Genomic DNA, 20489 nt, shown 5'->3' with positions numbered 1-20489 from the left:
CTTACGGTAAATCTGTGTCAGTTCGTAGGCTCAGCAGAAGCTTCTAACTATTTGAACTTCTGGCCTCGCAGATCCAGCCTGCTGCTCACAGTGACCCTTCTGGTAAACCAGCATAAATTTGCAGACTAAGATTTGAATAGCTAAAGCATATGAATTGGAGAATGACAAGATTCATTACATTAGAGAATGACAAGGTTCATTACATTGCCAGGAGATGATATTCTGTAATGTAGACCTGAATCGAAGGAAAGACTTTAAATATATCAAATAAGTTTAGCAGTTAATTTAATTTAATGGCTGATTTAGTTAGTGGAGTTCTGTGAAGTGGGAATCAACAAGGTGTTGGTCCAGTGATATGTCCCCACAATTAAAGGCATGCCAGAATTGTTCACACTGATTAAAAGTCAAGTGGATTTTGAAAATCATTGAATACATTCAGCAGCATGGCCTTGATTTAAAAGGAATTTTGAAATACACCTGTTTTAAATATTATTGGTCCTTGATTTTTTATGAATATACCTTAAAAAAAAAAGAGTAGTTTAAATTCCTGCCCTTCTGAGAAGGGCTGCTGTGGTTGCCAGGCAGCTGAAAGCGCTTTGCTCTCAGGGAGGTCATAGTTGCTCTTTTTGTTGGTGAAGACTGGAAGTCAGAGGTGTCAGCCTGCTTGGAAGTGTAAATGCAAACCCAAGTGTCTGGCTGTGCTGCAAGAGTGGGGCCAAACTCTTTTTTTCCCTGAGTGTATTAGGGCATTTTATTTTATGATTAGCAGCCCAGCTCCAAACACAGGAATGCACGGTGGAGTCAGAGCATGCTGCTCTACAAGCATAAGTGAGCGTCTTGTTGAGAGGTACAAATTCTCCCTAACTGCTGATAGCCATCAAGCTTATAATGTGCTTCAGAAAACAAGTAGCACAAGGAAGGTATTTTCTTTTTGCCAATCCTTTCAAAGTGGAACAGATCCACAAAACAGAGCACAGATGGCAGCAGAATAGTGGCTTAAATGCAAAGCATCAATTGAGGCAAGTAGTACTTTTCCATCTCTGAGTAGTAGCTTTAAATCTTCTTTTCTTGATGTATTTTGGAGGCACACTTTAAATGTATGACAAATATCAGAAAGTGAAAATTATAGTGGAGAAAACTAAGATTATAAAAATATAGAATGAAAGGAACAAAACCAAACAGCTTATCTAGACATATATATTTTGAAACAACTGCAGCAGTTTCTCACCAACAGTTTCTTAGTTCAGATTTTCTATTCAACTGCAAAGTAGGAGCTTTGGAGAAACTGACACAACAAAGTACGCAGAACTCTAAAATTATGTAGCTAAATAATTATGCAGCTTTAAATTCATTCTGGCAATATTCAGACAAAAAAAGCCTAGATACATGTTGGATTATATATTGAAATTACAAATAATATTGGATTGTAATTTGGTGACAATATTTGTATAGTATTGAAAAAATGCATTCAAACACATCTTAAGATTTGTATTCTATTGGTGATTTCAAAACAGGTCTCCTGTCTCACAGTTGTTGCATCCAATATTTTTAAGACTATGTGAGTTGGGTGGAACATTTTTTTCAGTATATCATCCACGTGCAGGTGCACAGTTCTTAATGTAAGAAATTCTGAATCTTCTGGAAACTGTAATCCAAGCCTGTATTTTAAGCATGGGGCTCCTCATTGCATCCAAGTAAAAAACCAAGAATACTATTATTCTTTGCAATCCTGAACTTTTTGGTTAGCTCTTCTTTTCTATTTTGCTGCTTTTGCTAGTTGCATTGCAAGGTAGAAGAAAAGAAAGCAAGAAGCAGTCTGAAGTTTGCAGACTCTCAAGTAGCTTTCCTGTCAATGCAGATAGCCCCTTGGCTTTCCATCGGGTGCTAGCAGGGGGGTGTAAGGGAGAGCACAGAATCACACAACCAAGAGTGGCTGAGGTGGAAAAGCATCTCTGGAGATCATCTAGCTGATTCCCTCTGCTCAGAGCAGGGTCATCTAGAGTGGGTTACTCAGACTGTGTCCAGCTGGGTTTTAGGTCTCTGAAAGGATGGAGACTCCACAAACTCCCAGGTTAACCTTTTCCAGTGTTTGACTAGCTGCACAGTGAAGAACTTTTTTCTTATGTTTAAGTGGAGTTTCCTTTTCTCAGTTTGTGTCCATTGCCTCTTGTCCTGTCACTGGGCACCACCAACAAGAGTCTGGCTCTTTACTCACCCTCCCAAGTCAGCCACCCAAGTTAGTTGGGCTGTCCCTCCCACATTCTTTGTGGACAACCACCTCTAAAACCATCCTCACAGATGGGGTCTAAGCTGGGTGCTCAGAACTGCTGCATGAAGCAATCTCTGGTCTTTCTGTTTCTATGCAGAGAGCCCATGGTTTCACTGCTGGAGCACTTCATTTAGGTGCCTGAAGGCAGTATAGATACCCACTGCAGTGTCAAGACCCCCTGCTACCAGCCATGGGGAATATGAGACTAGTCACATTCACATAATTTTAGAAGCATTACTTTTGTAAGGAAAGGTGCTTTGAGACTTCATATGCTGTGCGTGACTCTATATGGTGTGGGTGAGTCCCTCCTTCAGTTCTGATCTGTTTCAGTTCAGTAACAATCTATGCTCTGCTTAATGGGATTGGCCTTTGATCTCTGAAAACCTCAGCACAGCTTAATCTGTGGAGTCATGGCACACTCCTTCACTGTTTTTTAGGGTTAGGAGGGCATAGCTATTTCCCACACAAAGGGTCATTTTAGGACATTGCTGTTGCTGCAAGGGAAGTTGCTGGTATTGGGACCTGTCAGGTCTAATGGTGTTTCATTAGGGACACACATGGATACCTCAGTTCAGCAGATACCTCGGGACTCAGTACACTGTCAGTGCGGTTTTCTCCCAGTCTGGAAATCACAACAGCTCTTGGTGACAGGAAATGCCAGAATATGCTGTTTGCTTTTCTCCAGTTCTGCTTGGAGGTGTGATTTGCAATGCTGCAAAGAGATTTCTAGCCCACAAGAGGCCCCTTGGGAAAGCAGGGTTTGCTGTTATTTCTGTGAGTAGCCTTTTTCAAAGCATGGATTTTCAGGCCTGGTTGCTCTTGACCTGGGACGGAGAGTGGGGAGAGGAAGTCATGCAGAATACGATCTGCAGCATCAGCAATAGATAAGGGTGGATTTGATTTTTAGCTTCAAGGAAGCAGTCACGGCTAAGCTGCCAGTGTGTTGCACACTGGTTGAATCAAAAGTGTTGGATTTAGGTACTTACTAAAGCCAAGTTGTACTGCAATCTGACCATGATTCCAGATATTAAATAGAATTTCATGATGGTGATTTAATAAGTATATGTATTGGCATCGGTGTCTTATGTGTTTCATATACTATCAAGGAGGCCAGACCCGAAGTTGCTTAAACCAGCTGAGAAGTTCTTATGGATTCCAAGCAGTTTTACATGACAGACTCCATGCCTCATTAATGCATTCCGAGGTTAGGAACTTTCCAGAAGAGTTCAAATATTTTATTTTATTTTTAGTTTATTTGTTTTCATTCTTTCCACATTTTTAATCTACATAATTGACATTATGCAATCACAATAAAATCTTCTGGAAGTAAGGTTCCACAGGGCATCCTAACAGATGGCAGAGTGCCTGGTTTTCTATGGTAATAATAATACAGAAAAGGGAATGCTTCTGTTCAAATTGCTTTCACCTCCCACCTTAAATTTTGCAATGGTCTCAGTCCTCTTAAAACTGTGCTCTGAATATCTCCCTAATACTTTGACATGAATTCAGCACAGAAAAATGTAACAAGTTGCTTTACCATCCAGTCCTTTAATAAATGTATGACATTTGGGTTACTTCCTCCTGTTGGTTTCTCTCTGCAGGTTATTCCTCTACTGACTGAGGAAAAATAAGATGCATTGTATCAAAATTATCTGGTACTTTTTCAGTACTATGAGCTGAAACAGCACCAACATTAATACTGTCCCACATTCAAGAAAACAATTATGGAGATAATAATACAGAGCAAATAGAGAATACTAAAATATGCCTATCTAAAGGAAGAGAGTGAAAGCAGATCAGTTTCAAGAGGGGTAATAACACCTGTACCTTTTCTACTTAGTGCAAGATCTAAAAGCCCTCATTCCCTTCATGCTACTTTAGAACAATCTGTTATTTGATAATTGTTACAGATTTTATCCTGCAATTAGTCAAGGGCAGCTGCTGTGCACTGAACACGTAAGAGGAAGATTGATAGCAGCACTATTGTTTGTTACTGTGTGGGAGACTGATACAGCAACCAGCCTTGAAACAATGTTGGGAAGTCTTGATTAAAGTAGCGTCTGTGCTGTCTGGGTGGTGGGAACGGGCAGATCTGGCTTAGTCCCGCCCGTGCTGCTCACGCTCAGTGAGTTTCCACTGTCCCTTCCCATGCCACGTGCATGCTTCACCCATGGGAGGAGGCTCAGCTCAGGTGGTCGTAGCAGATTTGTGGAAGGATGGGAAAGAAGTGCAAGGGAGCACTGCTTTTCACTGCTTGGTCTAATGCTTGTCTCTTTTCCCCATAGAAGTATTAAGCTAAATGTTTTGTATCTCTTCTACATAGCTCTGTGCAAAAATCTATTGAATCCAGGGACTTTCACCAACTTGTGTTCTCTGAAAGGGTCCACAGTGGGAGCACCTCTGCCTGACTGCTGACCTACTGGTCAAGCAGTTCTCCTAGACCATGCACTTGTCTTCAGTAACATTACTCCCTGTGCCCCTGTCTTTGGGTGACTGGAAGTCCCAAAGCTACTTTCAGTTTTCTTTTATCAAGAAGAAAGAGGAACAGCACCTAATCATTTTCTTCATGAAGAAATCTCTGGAGAAGGAACTCGTGCGCTAGATTTGAAGAAGACTGGCACCGCTTTTTCACTGAAATCCAAGGGCATTTCACAATCCCCACAGAGAACTGTCCACAGAACAGCAAGCATAACAGTGATGTTCATCCAAATGATCAAGGAATGTCATACGCTATGTCTGCTCATCACAAACAGATTAGCTTTAATTTCCCGGTCTGGATGACAGCACAGGCTATTCAACATTGTCTTCGGGTTGCTAATCCTCAAAGAATCTGTTTCTTTTTCAATGTTATTGCCATGGAAACTGGCTAAATTGCAGGTCCGGATTACATCTTTACTGTTCACTCACTTCCATTTCTATCTGCAGACATTCTTCAGGTGCCAGGAAGAGGCAAAGGACAAATCAATGTAATTCCTTGAAACATGTAGTTACTCCCTGTGCTCTCCAGTCTCCACTATGTGAGCGTAGCCACTTGCATTCTGTGTCTCCTAGGGCAAGAGACTTGAAACCTGAAGATCTGCTATCTGCAGCCTCATTTTCTGCAATAACATTGCTCAGCCAAGCTTGAGAGGACAACATAGCAGATTGCTTCCTTATCTATTTTTCAAGCCTTTGCAAGTGGTAACACAATGATGCAGAAAGAACAATTACCGTTTGGAGCACAAATCTAGGAAATGTTTTGCAGATGCACTGAAACTGTTGAAAACAGGTATAATCAGGAGTCAAGGAGAATTGCTATTAAAAGTATGTATCAATGTCAAGAATGGTGAACTCTCTATGTCAGAATCCAGAGAATGAAGTACTTCAGGGAAGAACCTGTCTCCACTACATGTATGGTCTGCATGTAACAAATGATGGCCAAACCATAGGTGTTGCTATTCTCATATCTTGGGGATTTGAGTGCTGCCCTGAGTATGAGACCTCTAAATTTATTTTGTTTAGGCATTCAGCTGTGTAGCAGGTAAATGTGCCCTCTCTTGTAACCTGGTCTGGATTCTTAGAGGTGGAATGTAGGGGCTGTACCTCTTCAGAGACCTGTTGCAAGCTCTTGTTTTAATCAGATGACAATGGAGTTCTTTCTGATGGAATAGTCTTTATTCCTTGGGAAATTTTGTAGGTGTGAAAGTGGATGGGGCAGGGGAACTGATACGAGTTATGTATGTTTTCTTTTAAGTGTTTGGAAAACCTGGATATGCATGTATAAGTAGCCTCTAGGGGCAGCCATAAGATTAGAAACTGGCATTTACATTGCAATTCCTAATACATGCTACTGACCTTGGTGACATTACAAGAGTAATTTTCACTCAGATAGCATTTTTAATGGAGTATCTCTAATGCATTAGTCACTGTTGCCTTTGCCTTGCATCAAGCATTCAGATCTTTCCACTGTACTTGAGCTACAGTCAAGTTACAAGGAAAAAAATCAGTTCTTTATTACTGTATTGTTTTGTCTCCAACCCTTTTGTAATACAGTTCTGTTCTGGAGAAGTCTTTCTGTATCGCCCTTACATTGCATGGGAAAGCACCTTTGCATTACAATTCTTCATTCTTTTTGTATGTGCAGGGTGTTGAGATTGATTCTCTTTCACTCTGACAAGACTAAGTGCAACACATGCCCTTGTCTGTCTCTCCAGAGAGTGAGTTAACATTGGTAATAGAATGGGTGAATTTACTAAGTACAGGAGGTAGCATAATTATATGGCTTTAAGAGATCTATTTCTAGCCTAATTCAATAACTTGTTAGTTTATGTGAGTGATTCATTGGCAGAGGTTGCTACTGTTGCAGAAAGCCTTGTGTAAACTGAGCATGGCTGGTTATGTGGCTGGTTTTGGCTGAACCTGGTTATATTGTGTTTTCTGTTTCCTCAAAGTTTGTATTTAGAAGAAATGAGGGGAGTTTTTAATTTTGAGGACTATCAGTATCCAGCGTGTCTGCATGACTTGCTTGCCTTAGTGAAGGAGCGCTTTCCTTTGCTTTAGCCTCTGCTAGTGACAGCAATGCATAATCTAGTGTTCATACTACAGGAAAAGGTGCTCAGGAGCTAAACTTGTATTCCTGATTCTGCCATGGGTTCTGACAGTTTTCTTGCATATGAGATGTGGCTTCCCAAGGGTAGAAAAAATAAAGTAAAATCAAGAGCCAGGGAATGAGTGGGCACTTTTAAAAATGTTGGCCTCAATATGTCAATTTTTGTATTTCTAAATTGGGGGATTATAAGTATTTCACAGGACTCCAGAACGGCTCTGTGAGTGGTTTAGAGAGAGTAGCATGACAAGTTGCACTGCAATGCAAGGAACAATGTCTTCACTTCAGTCTATACCTCTGGAGCATTCGTACATCTGGTGACAGTCCCATATGACAGCAGTCCATTAAGAGTCTGTCATAGATCTGATTTCCTCGGATGTATCATTCCCCTCTTCCCCAGAAATTTTATCTGAAGGAAAACGATAATTTGTTTATTTGCCTCAGATGCCCCCAGAATATGTCAGAGCTGATGTCGGTGTGCCATTTGTTGGTGTGTGCACTACGTGATGTTTGTGCCCAGAGCACTGTTTTACCGTCAGTCTCAGGAGTGTGCAAAGGGCTAGACTCTTCTTCCACGGAGTCTGTGGCAAGTGCTCAGTTCACCTTATCACAAAACCATGTTTACAATAAATTGTGCCTGAATATTTCACAGATTATTGTGAATACATCAACCATAGTGAAAGAGTTAGAAATCTTTCAAGAAAAGGAAAAAACCCCAAACGTTTCATTAGCCAATATCTGAAAGGAAGCCCAGCTTCTTCCCTTTGTTTACCAATAATATGTAATTTGAATAAGTTGCCTGCCCTGTCGCAGTTTGACATACAATCCTTGTTGACATACCGTGGCTGTCCCTTGCACTTGGAGGTTGAATGTACCTACATAGAGCATGTAACTAATGAGATGGGGTTTTGTTCATCCTTTCAGTTAATTCTGTGTATTCTTTTTTTTTTCCCCCTTTGTGCTGCACGGCTGATTACCACCCTAGGACCTTGCAATGGGACACAGACCCCTCAGTGCTGCAGCTCCAGTCTGACTCTGAACTTGGGTATATGTCAGCTCTTTTTGTTATTCATTTATCATTTCTTTGCAAGGTTTATCTTGAAAATGCTTCCCAGTTGAGCTGGTTTTATGTGATTTTCATTTGCTTTGTTGACTCAAAAAGACCATAATTTAAGTTTCCTTTTTTTTTACTTTCATCAATAAGAAGCTTCAGCAAAGCCATCTTTAGTGGAAAAAATCAACTATTTAAAGAAGCTTGTTAAAAGCTGCTATTTCTGTTGCTTGAACCACAATACAAATAACTATTTCATTACAGATGAAATGTTATTGTTGTGGCACTTAAATGTGCATGTACAGTTACATTGGCCTTGTTTGTACCTGTTGATTCAGATTTTTCTCTCTGAATCATTTGCAAGGTACTTATTCCCCTCCTTCCTCTCTCCCATAGTTATGCTGTTTCCACATGCAGTAACGATTTCCCTTTTTCCTTAGGAGCGGTATATGTGCTTATAATTGTACACTTAACTATGATGACAGTTCAAGAGTAATTGGCATCTTAGTTGAGTTCAGGCCAATCAAGATTTTTTAAATTGTACGAGAGCTATAATTATTATTTTCTAGTTTGGGATGGAACATTTCTACTCCAAGCATCTGAAACAAATTAGTTAATTGAAATAATTTAGAAACGCCTATCTGCAGATATATTCTCTATCCTCTAAAAAGGATAGGTGACAGTCCCTCAAGTTCTTCAGAACCTGAGTCACGGGCAAAACCAAATCACTATGTTGAAGAAATTACCCTACCTATGAACTTACAGGCTTGCCTATCTGAGTGGCCAGGCAAGTGTCTTATGCTTTTACTAGTTCCTGTAAAATTCATTCACCATTCTATAAGAAAAAGAACAGTTTCCCTTTAACTACTGATTGACCGTGTTCCCAGCTGCAGTTACGGATGTTAAAGCTATTCACCAGGATAGATCAGAAAGAGTGGAATGTATCCAGAGAGCTTTCTGAGCAGAGAAAACAGAGGGTTTCTGCACATCCGGAACTGCTAGGAATGTTTGTAATTTTCACCTGGCTTCAAATACATCCAGCTTCTACAACTTTACCCAAACTCTACCAGAAAGGTAGAGTTTTTTGAGCTGTATTAATCTACAGAAACCTTTTAGAAATCTCAGCTGTCCTTTCCCAGAAGTTTGGATTAAAAGATGAGCACTATCAGGAGCAAGGTTCCTCAAATGGCTGTGCAATGCAAGTTCCTTTATTTGACTCACAAAAAGATAACACTGTGTGTAGCCACAAGACTTCAATCTTTTATAAGCAGTCAGTGCAATGACAGAAAATAAGCACACCAAAAAGTAAATCCACAGGTATAACAAGTATACTCTGTAGTGGAAGTCCTGCCCCTTTTGAAAGAAAACTGTCTTTGAAATCAAGGTGGTTAGACACAGGACCAGACTTCCCTCTGGTGTCATGAGACTAGATTTTAAAAAAAATACCGATGCAAAAGAATCCTGCAGTCAGCAATTAAATCATGTGTGTAGCAAAACACTTCTAGCAGATACATCTTTCTTCTGCCACCTACAGACAGAAGAATCAATTTTAATGCATGGACTTTTGTTACTGTCCTCCTACTGACATCCCATAGGCTGTTCTGAAAGGAATCCTTCAAAGCTTATGTGCTCTCTTAAGATGAATATTCAGCAAACTGTAAGTGATAAGAACTGTGAGCACCTCAGGTGAAAAGCAGGGATGGGAAAGCAATACACAGTTTAGTGCTGCCCTAAAAAGAACGAGAGAGTAGAACATTACAGTCCATATTTGAAAGAGTCCAGATCTGAAAGGATGCTCCAGTTGTCCCTAAGTGCTTGGGGCCAAGGGCTAGGCCAACTTAAAGTTACACAAGAACCATTACAGGTTGCTACATGGTACAAAAAGGAAATAAGAGGCCAAATTCCTTCAGATGAAGAGATGCCTCCCTGTTTTCATCAGTAATTACTGGTATATGGACTACACTAGACATTTGTACAGGTACCAGAAATTCCTGAATTGGAAACATTTTAGATGAAAAATTCCATGCATTCTTACAGCACAGTGTTGTAGCTCAATTCTTGGTTAGCAGCCTACAAAGAGGTTAACCCAACTAGCAGTTAAATGCTGCTCTCCATTAAGATTGGTGTTGCCCATCCTTGGACAGTTGAGAAGATACGGAGTGACCTCATGTGAAACTTGTTAGAATTAAGTGAGGTTCTAGTCAGGCCCAGATTACACACATGATTATTTAAAGACTATACTTAATCAAGACCACTGTCAAGAAGCTTCAATGCATAAGGCTTAAAAATCTCAGTAGATGGAACCAGGGGCAGCAGGGGACTGGTTACATAGGAAAGTCTAACTGACCAAGTAGGTGAGAGAGATCGTGTGTCTGGTGCTGCAGGACAGAAAAGCACATGAGATTTTGGCAGGTTGAGGTATTTAATTAAAGCTTGAATTCACACAAACACTCATTTAAAGCAGCTACAAAAACATACTGCTACTATAGCTTTCGTTAGCTGAAGTGTACCATAAGCTGTAGAAGTTTTTCTGCCCCCAGCAATGGTGTAGAAGTTTTTCTGTAGGATTTTTTGACAATCCTTGCTTTTGTTCATGTTGGCAAAGTGACAGATGGTTGTAAGAAGGGAGACTTGTTAATTTTTCCTCTTTGAAAGAAGAAAGACTCAGAGCTATAACAACTATTTCTGCTCTAGTGGTTTGTTACATGGTACAGCTGATTCATACTGATTATCTGCTGAATCTAATTGCATTCAGCTTAATAACAACTCAGCCAGTAAGATAGATTAGAAAAATATATAGCTGATGTAGCATTAACCACCTGAAGAGTTCAGTAGGTGTCATCTAATGATGACAGTTTCCTTTGGAGATTCCCATTTCCTTTCAGACATCAATCTTAATTGAATATCTAAACCATTGTAAATTAATTAGATCAAAACCCCTTTGACCTCTGTTATTCTGACAATCTGGAAAATGGAGAGGATATGGATAATGCGTATGAATTTTCTGCTTTTCCAGACTGCTCTCTCTAATCACATGGCCATTCAGAAACACCATGGCCATGAATTTATTTCCCATAAATGTATAAGCATGTTTGCACTTCTTGATCTAGGCAACTGGACCTGTTTAGTAGATTTGCTTATTATGTGCATATTCTTTTCTCTGCTGAAAGTTGGCATTTTTTCCAGTAAAAAACTTGCAAGTAACCTTTCATTTATTCTTCCCTCCCTACAGACAGTCAAATAAATAAAGTCAGGAAATAAATTGATCCACACACACGCTGTTGAGTGAACTGTGTATGACTAAAAGTGTTCATAACCATGCTCAGCTGTCTTTCTTCTTTTTCCCTTACCCACTTAGAGTTGCCTTTATTGATTCATTTCATATGGCTTATTCAAAGTAAAGGAAGTAGTAAAAAAAAAAAACCAAAACAAAACTATACTTGCCCTGTTCCAGCTGTGTCTCAGAGCTCCCCTCCAACCAATCGTAAACCTCCATCAATTCCACTACTAATGATTCCTGTGGAAGGGAGAATCTCCTGCTTTATGGAAATTACCCACCTTGCCAATTAAAGGATCTGTTACTGCTCTCAGGTGAATATCTGACAGTCCTAATGCAGCCAGGTTAACACCCTCTGTGCCCCTTCCACCATTGTGTTTCTCAGGCTGAGGATTAACCCTTTTGAGAAGGCAGAACTTAACAATGATGGTATGTAAGAGAATTTTGTTGTGTGTTGCAAGGGGTACAAGCAGGTCTTTCTCTCTCCCATTTACAGTCCCTCTGAGCAGCATGATCTAGAAGTTCAGTAACTTGTACTTTCTTGTTGCAAATGGTTCCCAGGTTAATTTTCTTCATTGCAGTTAGTTGCTTCTCATGCATAGTGTATTGTGTGTCATCTTAGCGAACACCGAAGTATTTTTTTTTATCCTGTTCATAAAAGTAAACACTCTTGTTCCTGCTGCTGATTTACATTTAACATGGCTAACCTTTTGATGTCATGTATTCTATCTTAGACGCAGACTGCACAAACTAGGGGTGTCAAAGATTACCCAGGTTGATTTCTTACCTCGAGAGGTGGTATCATACTCCAAGGAGACGCAGACGCCTCTTGCCACGCATCAGTCTGAAGGTAAGATTTCAAAAACCATTTTCATAGAAAGTAAGTAGTTGAATAAGAATTAAAGATTGTGAGAAAAATTGTAGTAAATCATAATGTAGCTAATTGTTACATATTTTCTACAAGCTGGGTATTGTTTATGTGATTAATGGCTGTTCTGGTGAGAATAATTATAATAATGACTTTAAATTCAGGTAGAACAGAGCTACTTCTGTCTTGCAATGCGTTGTGCTTAGATAGCAGTTTAATGAGAATACATTTTCAAATAAATCATTATGAATGTAATTAAAATAGTGGTTTGTTCCATTTTTCTTGCTTTCTCAAGGAAGTTGTGCTTTGTAATGGTGTGATGGAAAGTTGTCATTGGATATTTGGTCAGTGTAATAGTGTCTCCCTCCAGTAGATGAATCTTAGGAGAAGTTATAGTTTAGCTCCACATGCTGAAAAAGGAGGCTTACCTACTCTGATGTGGACAGTCCTGCTTTCTCTCTGCTGATGAATCTGTTATCTGTACTCATGGAGCTGTTTGTTAGCTTTTGGCTTTCCTGTTGATAAGTAAATATGTGGCGTGGTTAGTAGGGGAGTGCTGATCTACCTGTTTCTCAGACTGCACACTTGCCAGTGTTGTACTGCAGAACACTGGTTGCAGGTCAGTTGAAACCATTTAAACTGAATGTAAAACTGTATTAGACTGATGTAATTTACATACTACTGCAGAGCAGGTAGAAGAAGAAAAACTGAAGACAGTCTTGACTGTAATTTCTGCCATTAGCAATGAAGGATTAAGGGAATTTCAGCAATTGGGTGCTTTCCTGAAGCAAATAGTGTAGGACTCCATCAGGCTCCATACAGAAGAAGGTTTGAGTAGGTTGCAAAAGGTGTGTGGGCACATCTGTGTAAATATAAGTTACTGTCAGGGAAGATACAGTGATAAACATAGCCATCTTTTTTTTTCTGCAACTGGGTTACGAGGTCTGCCTTTAAGAAACCAGGAATGAAAACTGCTGAGCTAGATACTCAGATTCTACTTTCCCAGACCACAAGTTTACTCTGGTCATCTGTTGTCTGAAATAGTGCCTTCAAGCGTCCACAACCCTGTTGCTTGGATGCTGCTTCATAAGCAAGCATGTCCTGACAGCCATGCCACTTTAGAAGGAGAGGTTGCCTCAGGAGCTGCCCTTGTTTGATCCAGCTTGTCTCCCCTCATCTCTCTGGGGCTGCTGAAGCCTCGAGAAGATGGGGTTTGCCCCTGTGGTGTTGCCTTCCTGGCTTGAGACCAGTAGGTGCTCAACCCTGGGGCATCGTCATGGACACAGTTAGATCTGACGGAGAGGATGTCCTTCCTCCCTGGCGCAGGGCCTTTGTCCAGTGCAGGCTATGGATATGGGGAGGTGAAGACATGGCTTGGATGTGTTCACCTCTCTCAGGCCTGCAACTCCCACGCTCATTAGCTGACATGACTCTGAACAGGCCAACCTCTCCTGAGGAAGCAACTTCTTCCAGTAAGTTGTTCTTGGTTTTTTCCAAGGAGCTCTTCAACTATTACAAAATCATTTTCTTGTGTAGACAAGAGGACAATCTCCTACCCTTCAAAAAGCCAAAAGGGTGTGCTGCTGTGGAGCCTGGCAGTCAGGGCAGCAGGCACAGAGGGCAGTGTGGCTTGTCTGGGTCTTCTGACAGAGGAAGCTCTTTTTCCTCACTTGTATGAGAGAAGATCAGTGCAGAGCCATGAACTTCAAACTGCCCAGGGCAATCCTATGAGGGGAAGGTCAAAGGGTGTAAGTGGGTTTGGTGACTGGATTTATTACCTTTCATGTTCTCTGTGTCGTCACGGTTAAGGAAAAACCATCGACGGAAGTAAAGTTTTAAAATGAAACACTGAGAAAATATCACACGATCATTTCCCTCAGATGTGTGTGGGAGAGAAAGTTTAACTTGTATTTCCTTTCCAACCTGCTGCTAGGGAATCATCTGCACACAACTTGGATGTGAACATGGCCCTGCACCCATCACGGAGAGTCGGGAAAGTCTGGTTATTCCATTGGAATGTTATTTAATTGGAAACCGTAGGGGATAAATAAGCTCTGTGATTTTGGTCTCCCAGGTCTAATGGAAATGAATTCTCGGGTTTTGAATTCCCCAGGCCTCTTTATGAATGCTGGGCCCTTCCTACTGTCACTCTAAACATGAACAGCAAACAGAGGGGAATTCCTCAGGAGAGCAGTTCCGAGGAGCAGTCTCCACACTGTTCCTATGCATTCATGTGATAAAATACAGCCATTATCTTTTCAAGGTAAATTGTTCAGCCATTACTATGGTTATGTGCTCAGTTATTCAGTTTCTGAAGCCTTAGAGTTTGAGAAAAGAAAAAAGAAACCCCTTATTGACTTAGATGAGTCTGACATCAGCTTTCGGAATTGAGTCTTTCGCTACCTGCCTTGGTCACTGGAAATGTCAAAATGCAGAATTTTAGGATGAGATTGTGATACGCTTGCATGTTTTTTGGAAGACAGCTAATAAACTGTACAGCTGGTTGGAAAGATCTTTCCTATGATTAAGCCACTGAAAGAGGACTTTGAGTCCTTTCAAAGTTCTGCAACTTTTCTGAAATGTTTGTATCAGTTTTTCTGCACATTGCTTCTCTAGAAAGGAAAAAAGAAACTCTGAGGTACCTTAGACCTATGGCTGTTGTGCAGCTCAGTGGATGTAGGTCTTTGGTAATGGTAGTTCCCCACCAAACCTTATACAACTGGCAAAGGAAAGCTTCATTGTGACAAGTACGGTGTAGTGCCAGAGAGCCAGATGCTATAAGCAATGAAGTCTCAGTATGTCAGCTGCTAATTTTAGAAGAAATAATGTGGCATTATTCCTCACTGTATAAAAACAGATCAACTCCTCTTTTTCAGAACAGGTAATTCACTTTATTTCAGAGGAATAATGACATGTCATTTCCCCCACCCACTCTATTATTTAGGGAGATGTGTATATGCATCATTCAACCCTTTGATCACAAATACCTAATTCTTTTGCTTTTTTTAGGTCACAGTAAGCTTCAGCCTTTTCTTCCTTGTAGGATGGCTTCAAAAACACCCAGAGCCAGATCTTGGCTCTGGAGCCTGAGAAAAAAAGTGTTCTTTTCTCTTCCTCCTTCTATAATTGAACTTGGACTTAGGTAGTTGTAGGCACTGAGAACATTTCACTTGTGCTGTCTTTTGCATTCTGGAGTTAAGACCTAGACTATGCCAAATGTTTTCTGAGAGGTCTCTGGGACACATTCCTTCACTGTATAGAGACTCTGACATCGCCCCAGAATAGCAGCCCCACGTAGCCTTCGATGGTTGGACCCTCCAGAGCACTTCAGAACTGCCCTTTGCTGAAGGTACACCTGGGAGAAAGCAGCAACAGAAAAGCCATGGCCTGACCTCTGCCCAGGATGAATCCATCACTGCCATACAGCAGTGGAAGGAGATCTGTGTATCTGCCTGCAAGCTTCCTTTACAGATAGGAAAACAGCCTGCACATTCAAGCTCTGCTGGGTACCTGCCTCTGTTTCAGCTTGCTGTTGTCCTGCTCTCTAATGGGCCAGGAGGTAAAGTCTCAGGGAGGAAAATGTCACACTGTCCCCACACTGAGAAGGGAGATACTCCTCTGATCTGGTTCCCCTCAAAAACAGTGGGGCAGGAAGAAGGTGAAGGCCTGTGACCTCTCTGGCGTTGCTGGCCAGTGTCAGGAATGTTGTTATTTCTCTTCGGAGAAGTAGAAGCTCTTTCTTTATCGATAAAATGAGATGTTCTTACTTTTCTAGCCTTTCAGACTGTCACTGCAAATGGGTTAGTCTGAAGTGCATTTTTGAAAAATTAGATCCCGTATACAGGGGAAGAAGATCTGACTTTATAGAACAACGGGGGTCCTATGTACTTCACCTGTTTATCATCTTCAACAGATGGTTGTTCATGTGAGGAAAACAAACGTGTTACCATACTCACTTCCCAAGCAGGATACATCACAAATCTTCGCCCAGTTCTGGCAAAGAATGCAGTTTAGGCCCATGCTCCATCTGTTTATCTGCTGTATTCATACACTGAGGATATTTTGGCTATTGGGGAAAGAGGGAAAATAAGCTCTCTATTTCATTTGGAAGTAGTCTGGAACAAAGTGGCAAAACGGAGGGGAAACTCCAGAGGCTGAGCTGGCTTCTGCATCTCTCTGACGCTGTAACTCTCTGAACTAATGTTTCTGAAAGTTACCCTTTTTAAAGCATTGAGGGGGGAGAGGGCATTTCTGCTCACAGTCTGAGGCTCATGAGACCAAGTCACATGAGTTGAGGTGTCTGTGTGTGATATCAAATGTGACTATTGTAGTGTGAACCAAAACTCTCTAGGTGCCGCTGACTGCATTGACTAATTCTTCACTGACTAGCTTGATAGAGCGCTTCATGTCAGCATATTAATGCAGGTTTCTCATTACTGAGTAAACAGGGTGTGACAAAGTGTCATACACTGACACTGTGTGAGGGCTGTGTCCTACTTTGAGTTTTGGTAACTGAATGAGGAGTTAGTTACCTGTGACTAGGACTGACAAGCCCCAATACTATGAAAAGAAGTCAGGCGCCTGGGTGTTCCAGGATAACATCCATAAACAAATTTATTTTTAGTTTGATTGTTAGGGGCTGAGATTTCCAGGTTTAATCACTGTGGAGCTCTGGCTCTGCCTGTCCCATAGGATAATGTGCAGCAGACCTTTAGCACAGCAAATTCTGTACCAGGCCTGCTGTGCTTTCTTGTGTCTGACTGTAGCTCAGCTCTAGCTTTGTGAATGCATGCTGTACTTAAGAAAAGCCAGTCCCAGAGCTAAGCAAGATCATACTTCAGCTTTCCCATGCCCCATCTGTCTAAACCTCATGGATCAGAAGCTGGGGGTTAAGTTAAAGAGCTTACTTTAGCTTTTCCCTTGCCGAGAATCTTAGAGCTCAGCTCCAGTCTGAAGAGGACAAAACAAGTCTGGACCCAAGAATAGCTTTGAGCCCCTCATTTAATGGAAAATGCAGATGCACATTTGTGCATCACCATGCATGCAACGTGTGCCGGGATACATGAAAATGTGTGTGATAGATAACTGGGGGGGAAGCAGAGACCCTCTGTTGTAAACAAAAGCTAGTGTTGGAAAGCAGAGCAAAACTGGGATAGAAATCACTACTAAAAAGAGGACATAACCTAAAGATGAATCAGTGTTCAAGCAGAAGTGCTGTTTTTAAAGATACAAAGCCTCCGTATTAGTACTAATGGACACTAATTTTCTAAATATTATGGTCTACCCTAGGCAGTATCACGTATCACTGAGTTGTTTTAGTTAGCTATAAAAATCTAGTTTGCCTTTTCCTCTCAAACCTCAGTCCATCCGGGTCATCCTGTGGATCTCAATAGTTGGCATAAACACCCTAATTCAAGACAGCATTGTTTGATTAAATCAACAAAGCTTATTTTGTGCTGTTGTACCAGACTGTACAAGATTGGATGAGACTAGAAGAAAGCGGAGCAAAGATTTGAGGCATTGAACTGTATAACAGTCTCTCAATAACTGCCTTTTATGCCTGTCACAACTGTATCCCCTTTTCTAAATAACAGGATTTCAAAGGTGAAGTATTTGCTTTATTTATTTATTTATTTACTTTATTTAAATTGGGCAGAATCTTTCAAAACATTTCAAAGTTATTCCGGCAGTGCCCTCTGGTGGTGAAGCGATGAACCGACATGTCGTGCCTGAGGGGTGCTGGAGGGGAGGGAGGGATGCTGGTGTGACCTGCAGAATAATACTTAGCAGAAGATGCTTGAGTTGTATGACTGAAAAGCTGTGCGAATGTCAGTGCTGATGAAAGAAGTGTGAGAAGAGACAAAACTGTTACATAAAAAAGTGTGTGTGTGGGAATATTATCTAGAAATGAAAAAAAAAAAAGCCTTAAAAAATCAGTTGTAGGTATTATGACAAACGTTCAGGTTATCATACACTAGTGAAATCGGCTACAGTCCCTTGTTCTGGCCAATCCTTTCTTGAAGTACAATTAGTAAAGTACAGTTTGTTAAAATACATATTCTCCAGGCCAGCCACATCAGGCAGGTACCAGATGTGGTGGATCTGTGTTCTGGTTCTACCAAGCTACAGATGTCAGGTGTATACCGCTAAAGGCTTTTTTCACCGGCTGGCTCATGATAATTCTATGTAGTACATAATTAGGTTAAGGTCTTGGCTTTTAAAAATGTGTTTCTTCGGGTTTTGTTGTGCAGAATAATGTATTTGACACTGACAAGGGTTTCTTCTGGGAGGAAGAATGAAGAGGCTGTAATATATGGTCATACACAGTTTGGTGTTTGAGGGCAGGAGGAGACATCAAATATCCTGAAATATATTGCATACATGGGCAAAACCAGGATTTCTGTAAGACAGTCCCACTCCATTTCTAAAAGATGTCTTGTTACATCCATGATCTACCAGTACATTTATCAGTGATCATTGCTGCAGTATTTGCTTCCATTCTCTTTCCTCCCAGGTCCCCTCTAAAGACTTCTGGAGGAGAGTTTTCATATAATTAGGATGGTCTTCAGGTATTTTTCAGCAGAGAGCCCTCTTAATGCAAAACTGTTTTGAACAGACAGATCTGAGAATTTATTAAGCATTATCAATTTTCTGGGAATTATCTACTGAAAACTGATTTAGCACAGAGAAGATTGGCTCTGGTCATACACAGCATGAGGTCTGAGGAAGGAAAACTCTAGGAATCTTAGACTTTGTTCCTTATCATTTCATTACACAGGGACAGTGTTTTGACTCTGCAGCTCCTTCACAATCTTAAAATCTTGGGAAGGTCTTCTGAAAATCAAGCCCACATGCATGGGAGTTTCCTTCTCCAAAGTGGCAGCTTTCTGCAAACCCTAGTGTCTCTTGCATGAGGTACCTCTGCATTAAATGCAAGCCCAGGAAACATATCTAATAATTCTTTACAAGGTTAGAAGGAAAGCAACAGACTTAGTCACAACTGTGCCTACACCTTCTCTAAATTATTCAGGCTCTAGAAGATGAGGGTCAAACCAGAAAGCTTAACTGCCTTCTCAATGAATGAGGAACTAGTTTTTAGGCTGTGGCTGCCTCAGAGGGGACTGTTGTGCAACTGTCATTCTGTGTGTGGAAGGAGTACTACTTCATAGCCTCTGCAGACAGCATGGAGAAGGTCTGTGCTCTACCACCCCTCCTTGCAGATCCTGCTTGATCCTAATGGATTATCCTTGCTCTGTGCTTTTGAGCAAGTGGATCTCATCCTCCACCCAAGAGATGGGAGGCTAATAAAAAAAATATTATAGTCAGCCCGCTTGTGCAGAACCTAACCTGCTCCTTCAGTTGGGAAATATGTAATTGAATGGGATCCTGGTACATCTGGTGTCACTTGGTGGAAAACAAGAGTTCTGATGTTAGCAGCCTTGACCTCAAACTCCTTTAACTAGCTGCAAGTCATCTCATAGTGTCTTTGACCCATCTTTCTGTCCTGACATCTGAAACTAACAGCAATCCATGAATTCAGAGAGAAGCCCTGTAACACCTGTATGCAAAATGGTTCCTTTGTTGGCTGGAAATTAAAACCTTCCTCTAAGTCTGTCCTCTCTCAAAAAGATCCTGGCCATGCTTCACACATGAACAACTGTCATAAATTAGCTGATTTGTTATGTGCTCCCCTCAAGCAACCAAACAGTTCTAAACTTATTTGCAAATATATGACTATCAGTATAGTATATTATATATATATATATATATATAAAAAAAAGTCAGGAAACTGAGCTTTAATGTAAGAACAGAAGGCAACTATCCCACTAATTAACAGCACCATTTCCCAGTCAACAGTCAGTGAAAAAAGTGGCCAATTTTTCTCTTATTTGCCATTTTAACATTCCTAGTTCTCACTGTACCGTATGTATCATTTCAGTAGTATTTGAACATACTTTGAATTAACAATGCGTTGTACATATTACAGTGCTCAAATTAGAACTTATGGATATGAAAATGTAAAAAGGGGGAAATTTGGGTTAACATTGCTTCCAACAGAACAACGAAGACGCATTTCTTTGTTTCCAAAGCATGCTTTTTCCTACCATCCCTGTACTTCCTTCTTTAACCTAATGGATGAAACCTATTCACTATATACAAGAAAAATAATACCCAGCACCTTCTATTCCATGTTTAGTAACCTTTGGCAAACTCTGGCTTTGTAACACAGACCAATCTCCACCGGACTTAAAGACAAGATTAAGAAAAATGTGCATTGCAGAAGTAGCAGTTACTAATCCTCAGTGCTCTAATTAGCACTTAATCTTTCTAATCCTGTAAGTAGATACAAAATCTGGGATGAAATAGGCACAGGCCATACGTGGAAACCCCTTTATTAGTAGTGTTAAAAAGATGTACAGAAAAAAACCCACTGCTGTG

At 40.7% G+C, this 20489-nt stretch overlaps 1 protein-coding gene across 6 annotated transcripts in view; it reads left to right on the top strand.

Annotated features, from left to right (window-relative positions):
* The window catches only part of DYNC1I1 (dynein cytoplasmic 1 intermediate chain 1), a 193937-nt gene that overhangs the window by 32006 nt on the left and 141442 nt on the right, over positions 1-20489 (top strand). For 3 of the 6 annotated variants that reach the window (XM_055806306.1, XM_055806309.1, XM_055806307.1), the window contains exons 5-6: positions 7840-7899; positions 11917-12032. In XM_055806306.1, coding sequence (XP_055662281.1) covers positions 7840-7899; positions 11917-12032 — 176 coding nt within the window. The remainder of the gene's footprint in view (positions 1-7839; positions 7900-11916; positions 12033-20489) is intronic. The other 3 variants (XM_055806308.1, XM_055806311.1, XM_055806310.1) reach the window with 1 other exon arrangement.

The sequence above is a fragment of the Falco peregrinus genome, chromosome 5 (assembly GCF_023634155.1).
Source record: "Falco peregrinus isolate bFalPer1 chromosome 5, bFalPer1.pri, whole genome shotgun sequence".
Taxonomy (NCBI): Eukaryota; Metazoa; Chordata; class Aves; order Falconiformes; family Falconidae; genus Falco; species Falco peregrinus.
This window is presented reverse-complemented; position numbering and strand designations above follow the sequence as displayed.